Genomic DNA, 7,069 nt, shown 5'->3' on the forward strand with positions numbered 1-7,069 from the left:
ACACAATACATTTTGGTCTGGGAATTAATTTATCACCACAGCAGGTAAATCCCATTTTTAGGTAATTTTCTTGATATAAGCGAGTTTTTACATTTTTTTTAATGCAACATTTTTACGAGAACTTATTGTTTCTGTTTCTTTTGTTTCAATAGTGCTTGTTTGTTGCTCAACGTTAAAAATAGTCAATTCTTCACTAATAGAGCTCTCAATTTTTGATGATTTACTAGTGCTAGTTGATTTTTTAGCTTTGCTACCGGTAATCACTTCTTGATCATTAGAATTTTCACGTTTTTTTCGTAATTAACTTCAATATTTTATTATAAAATTTAATTACAAGTTAATAATTTATTTTTTCTTCCTATAAAAAAGAAAAATATTTGTATATGATGCTTTTTCGTATTGCCTGAACATATAACAATAATAAAAACTACTACTTACTGCATTCAACGCATTTATATTACATTTCTACTCGCTGCAGGAACAGAAGAACAGACAACTAGTAACTATAGTCTATTTATCGTAACTTGGCACCTACTGTAAACAAAGATTTTGTCGTATTAATTAATCCGCCGGAGATTTTCATAGGTCAAATCACAATCGGAAGTGGCTAGACACGTGTTGACCAGTTAAGCCCTTTTCTCTGCACGTGTTAATGTAGGTCAGAGTGGTCACAACAATTTAAAAATCACCGAGATAATACTTAGTTATTATAGCCTACTTTAACATTTTTACATAGCTGTTTAAATTATTTCCATCATTTAAATATAGTTTGTCAAAAATTATTATTAGATATATATTATTATTATAGTTCGTTTTGTTTCTAGTATTTACGTGTCGCCAATTACCGAGTCACTGAGACAAATGGCGACGTAACAAGATTAGTAAAAAAAAAACCAATATTTATTTTTTTATAATTGTTTTAATTATTTATTTAATTTAATACTTTAATTCAATTATTTTAAGTAATTTTAATTTAATTATTTAAAAATTTCGCGGCACCCTTGTGGAGTTCTTGCGGCAACCGCTTTGAGAACCACTGTACTACTACTATCAATTGTTATGACACGTTGACATATAATATACATATCAACTCCTGGCTCATATACCATTTTGTATTGGATGTCAGCCTTAACTTTAGCTATAATTCAAGTAGTTGATATAAAAAATGTATTAGGAAAAAAGGTAAATACTTTAATTCAATTATTTTAAGTAATTTTAATTTAATTATTTAAAAATTTCGCGGCACCCTTGTGGAGTTCTTGCGGCACCCGCTTTGAGAACCACTGTACTACTACTATCAATTGTTATGACACGTTGACATATAATATACATATTAACTCCTGGCTCATGTACCATTTTGTATTGGATGTCAGCCTTAACTTTAGCTATAATTCAAGTAGTTGATATAAAAAATGTATTAGGAAAAAAGGTAAATACTTCAGGTAAATGTAAGTGGGAAGTATATGGAAAAGTCTATATGAAAATTATTAATGTTAATAAATTACCATAACTGTACTATACATAGTGTTGTATCTATCTCACAATGACATGTCAAGTGTTAATGTAGTAGCTATGCATCCAAAGCCACTTACATTTATTGAATTCAATAATGAACCGCGACAGCATAGAGTGGTGTCTTCAGAGAAAGTCTGAACGTAACCATCCTTTGCGTCAATATATTTTTGAATGCACTGTTAGTTTAGAGTAGTTTTTCAAAGGATTTCCCTATTCTCTNGTTCACAGCCCAGCACACGTATTTGTAAAATCTAAGTGACTCGTACAACATGGAATTCATATAAAACGGAATTATCAACAGTGTTATAGGGGGGGTCGACTGTATTTTATTTCGTAAAATGACGCATTCTTACAGCGTTAAAAACAAATAGTATAAATTAGAAATAATTCCGAACTACTTACTGTAGAACGTCTACTTCTTTCTTGCAAATACTGGTAAAGTAGAGTGAAGGATGGTGTTAAAATTGGATTAATGCAGGAGTCACGTTAAAATATATGTTTACAGAAAAGGATGTTTTCGTTATAAAAGCGGTCAATCATTTCGTGCCAACCCGAAAGACCGATATGACAGAAGATATTGCATAATGTCTGAAAATTCGGCATAAGTGCTCAATAGATCCTGTATTAACGAACTTCTGAATCTAAAGAAAAAACATTAATATAACTACATAGGGGTATTTTGACAGCGTATATACAGTATAAGAATACACCAGGTAATACTAACTCTATTACATTCTTTAAAGTCTCAAAAGTAAAATATCCTCTAAAACAAACGAAAATTTTCTTACATTAGTTTTTTTCGCATTTCTGTAAAAAGAAAATAAAATTATTAAATTGGAAGACAATAAGATTAATGAAAACATGAAGATTTTCAACATGCATGCCGATTATTAAGCTAAGAAAAAGAATATTTACAGTACATTATCTCCAAGACAAAATACAGTACCTCACAACAACTGGGGTCTTCATTTCTTCGTATGGAGACTACTTCCGAGTCTCCTGATGTGATAGAGACTTGACGAGCGAAACTGCAGCTCCCAAATTTATCTGTTATAAAATCAAGCGCACAAAAAAAATGGCGTAGTACCTACAACGTAGCTGGAAAGTCGTCTACAACAATGCTTCAGTGTTCTGCTGCTCAGTAGAATGATTTAGTTTCTTTACATATGCCTTTTCACTCATAAATTCGCCTTCATACAGAAATTGGTATCACTTGCAGCGTAATATTTCTTGATTACTTTCGGGGTATCGTCTTAGCGGAATCATTTACATATATAACAAATGGAAAGTGATAAAAATCATGCTTTATCTTCACAATACACGCTGGATTTATATAGTTGCTTATGGAAATTATGAACTAAAATACACAGTTACAACGCTAGAAGAAAAAGCCAATTCTCTTCAAACGAACGTCTCTTTGTTGGTGTGGAAACGTTGCAGAAAATTATGTGCAAATAAACAGTATTAAAACGTTTATAAAAGTTCACGAAATATATTTGATTTTTCGCTTAATAAAAATTTATAAAAATTAACAAAGTTCAGTTAAAAATATAGATGATTATAAAAAGGAATAACATTAAAAATATCATATTGTATGAATAAAAGATCAAAAACCAAGCAAATTTTTTAAAAACAAAAACGATCTCTGCCTAAGGAGAGAGATGTGTACTCAAATGATCCATGAGGTCTTTGTATGCTTTGTTGTTTTCTTCATAAAGAAGAACTTCGTCTTCAGTGAAACGTACATCTGAGAGGGCATGAATATATTTGTGGGTTTGAAACGCATATTCGTCTGTAAAATTTGTTCCGCATTCTGTGCAAACGTAAGGCGCATTTCTTAGTGGTATATGATTTTGGCCGTGTTTGACTAACTCCTCAAGAGTAGTGAATGCTCGGAAACAAGTGTTGCAAAGATGCACTGCTTCAGTGTGTTGCCGGAAATAATTGGCCACTTGCCACTTGTACTGGAAAGCCTTGTTCCACTGTTCACATTTGTGTGGTTTTTCTTTAGTGTGTGTCAGATTATGATTCTTCAAAGCTGATTTGAAGGCGAAAGTTTTGGGGCATTCCGAGCACTGGAATCGGTTTTTCTTCGACTTCACCTGCACTTGTGTTGAATTCTCATTTTGCATAGTCGCATTAGAGATTCGGTATTGATTAGTGAGATCAGAGAATGGGAATCGATTAGTCCCACTAGAGATTTGGTATTGGTTATTTATATTTATGGCTTGAGTGGGTTGAAAAATTTGTGACATAGCTTCGCCAGGTGAATGGATGAAGCAGGAACCTCTTGGGCAACTCTTTCTTGCGTTATTCATTTTAAAATGTTTCTATCTAGAAAACGAGAAAAATATATAGGCAGGATGTAGAACAGAAGAGAATTTACAACTAAAGAAAGGTCATTTCCACCGTAATATGTTAAAAATTAAACTGACAAAGTGAGTAGATAGACTGAGAAACTTCATATGGAAATCTCTCGGATTGAGAAACCAACAAACGTCAGAAAAATCGGCACTTGTACAGATTAACGGGTACGGCTATTTGAGAGGTGTACATCCATAAAATTAACTAAATCTAGACTAATTTCACTCGAATATTTCCAAAACACGTATAATTTGTTGAAATGATCGATATAAAATATGCTATGAACAAAAAATTGTCGGAATACCGCGACGAAAACAAGCTTAAGCAATGGCGTCTTCGAACGGGTACTGTGTGGTTGCAGGTGTGCCCTCTGCCTTATACGTGTCGTATAGTTTTTTTTTTTTTTTGCTTTTTTGGCTACTTTTCAGCCGTGGGGAAAAGGGGTTGGCAACCTGGTGAAGGGGGGAAGGTATTTAAGACGGACATTGACCGGTTAGGGGACACTCTCGTGCCGAGTGATATAGAGGAGTTGGTGAATGCAAAAGTGCTCCTTCTATTGTGGATTGTTCTTTTCTTTGTTTGTTCCCGAAGCGGATTGGATTGCAAGGCGTAAAACATCTAGGACTACGATATTGTAACGGTGAAAACATTTTACGTGTGTACCATTGTATCCAGTGGACCTTAGTGTAATTGTACGAATATATATATATAAACTTATAAAAGAACAAAAAATTGTTTCTTGGCATCCTTTCCCACGTGGTAATTCACCTACACTTACAATTAGTGAGACCTCTAAGTCTTACGATTTTCCACATCTGGCGTCCGCGACAGGATTACCACGTGGTCTATAATGGAGACAAAGACAACAGTGTGTTCGAGTGACGGCATGCAACCGGAGTCCACAATGAACATTCCAGGAAACCACAACTTAGCAGCAGTGACCCCAGTCGTTACGGGATACCTAGGAATGATTCCGACGTTTTCAGGTACTTCATCAGATAATGTATCCATCAAGCAGTTTTTCGATATTCTAGAAGAAGTGTCAACGATCGCAGGGTGGACGAGCGGGACCCGATTAGCCGTAGTCCAATCACGCTTGAAAGGAGAACCTTTCAACCTGCTGTTAGACTTACGGGAAGTGTACCAGAATGACTACGACAGAATTAAGACATCTCTACTAGGTAGCTTCCACAGACAGAAAGCGATTGATGGAGGTACATTGAAAGACTTCATCAACATAAGACAGAAACAAAATGAGTCAGTAGGTGAGTTCAAGGTTAGATTGTGTATATCGTTTGAAAGAATGGTCTGCGCAAACCCACACATGGCCGCGTTAAGAAATGAGATGTTAAGCAACCAATTCACTCAAAGGATAAACCCGGACTTAAGAATGAAACTGTTAGAGCGCGAACCAAAATCATTTGACGAGGCGGTCGAGTTAGCTGAGAAATTGGCGAAAATTGAGCAAGCCTGTGGGCTTAAAGAAGTTCAGGTAGGCGGCGTTGTGGTACCACCACATAATGATTCAACTCCCCCTGATAAGAGTAACATAGCTGGAGCAGAAATCGTGGCTCGTTTAGCTAAGTTGGAGGAGACTGTATCACAGCTGTCTCAGGTCGTTTTGGGATCAATTAGTGGGCCGGGTGAATGTAACTCAACGAGGGCCAATGTCACACCCAGTCGAGGTAGGAGATGTTTCGCCTGCGGAAGTAGAGACCACCTATGTGCCAACTGCCCGAAAAATTTAAACTAGAACGGGACTACCATAGCGGCCAGTATGGTGGTTCCGAAGTGGATATTCAACTGGCTAGTGAACCGGGCATTAACAACCACAACCTCCCATACATTTCCGGGGAGATCAACGGCCGTGCGCTGAACTTATTATTAGACACCGGTGCGGAAAAATCGCTTATAAATCGTTGTGAACTAGATCACCTAAAGGGTAGCTCCCTTAATACCAGCACTGTAAATGTGCGGGTGAAAGGAGTGTCAGGCGGAGTCATGAAAAGCAATATAGAATTATTAACTAAAGTGAGGTTAAATGATAAGGCGTTTCCCGTGAAATTTATCGTGGTGGATTCTGTAATCTTGGTGGGTAATCAGGGCATCCTGGGTATGGATTTCCTGCGTGCTTACCCTGAGATGTTAAATAAGATTGCATGTCTCATGACTAGAGGGAGCCTCCGACTGAGAAAAAACTGGCCTTTGCACTTGCGTCGCTTCATGAAGCACCTAAGCCACCTAACCTCACCGAGCAAATTGACTTGACTCACCTCCCTCCGGATCAGGTTGTAGGGGTACAGAAGCTCATCCAAGACTTCTCTGATGTCTTCAATGAGGCGGTCGAAGGGCTTACCGGTACCACCAGTGGTGATATTCAGCGGGTTCGCACAGGTTCGGCCGAACCCGTTGTTAACATTTTCAAAGTTTTCCGAACCCGTTGTTAAACACACGTAACATTTCTCAGTGATTTTGTTTCTTTTAAAAAATATGTTAAAATATACGTATTATACTCTGTAACACTACTAAACTAGAGCCTTATACCCTGTTCGCCTGCGGCCGGATGGCCGAGCGGTCAAGGTGGCAGCTTACCGCTCTGGGGGACCCGGGCTCGAATCCGAACGGGTCGAAAATTCCTCAGGAATTTTTCGGGGTTGATCCGTTCGGATAAGTCGGGCCCCGTCCCTCACCACCCGGCAGCCCATAATGGCCGAACCCATAATGGCTTGCAAAAAGAGCCCTCTTAGTGCCCACAGGGTGGAAAGAGTTTTAAAAAAAACCCTGTTCGCCTAGTGCAACCTCCATCAACCATTTCAATCTCGACTAAAACGAGGTTCAATCGCGATCGACTCGAGAGAGTTCTCGAATGTAGATCCAGTCGTAAGAGAGATCCCACAATACCACGCGTGCGAGAACATACAAGATGGCTGCGGAGCACGTGTCGGACTGTCAACAGCGAAATAAGAAAGATATTGTATTTCGAGAGACGATGACATCTGTCTATTATTATAATAATACCTAACGATAAAATAAATGATTTAGAAAAGTTTTTCTTGTTTAACTGCTTTCCCCATGACTTTTTCTGATTAGAAAAAAAAAGCCAATTTTTATGTTTATAAAATATTTTGAATGAAAAATATTAAAATATGTACAAAATAAACCATTTTGAACACTCTTTTTTATTATTTAT

General features: G+C 37.1%; 1 protein-coding gene across 1 annotated transcript; it reads right to left on the reverse strand.

Moving 5' to 3' along the window:
* Window positions 1–3,164: 3,164 nt before the first annotated feature.
* LOC111614776 (gastrula zinc finger protein XlCGF32.1-like) lies at window positions 3,165–3,647 on the reverse strand. Its single transcript, XM_023356140.1, has one exon. The coding sequence runs from the start codon at window positions 3,645–3,647 to the stop codon at window positions 3,165–3,167; it is 483 nt and encodes a 160-aa protein (XP_023211908.1).
* Window positions 3,648–7,069: the final 3,422 nt, after the last annotated feature.

This window comes from Centruroides sculpturatus, unplaced genomic scaffold, assembly GCF_000671375.1.
Source record: "Centruroides sculpturatus isolate CEXI.00-Female unplaced genomic scaffold, Cexi_2.0 scaffold2046, whole genome shotgun sequence".
NCBI classification, from domain to species: domain Eukaryota; kingdom Metazoa; phylum Arthropoda; class Arachnida; order Scorpiones; family Buthidae; genus Centruroides; species Centruroides sculpturatus.

What these genes read in the sequence shown, in the direction of transcription:
- LOC111614776 (XM_023356140.1), bottom strand. Translation starts at nt 3,647, where the DNA reads ATGCAAAATGAGAATTCAACACAAGTGCAGGTGAAGTCGAAGAAAAAC.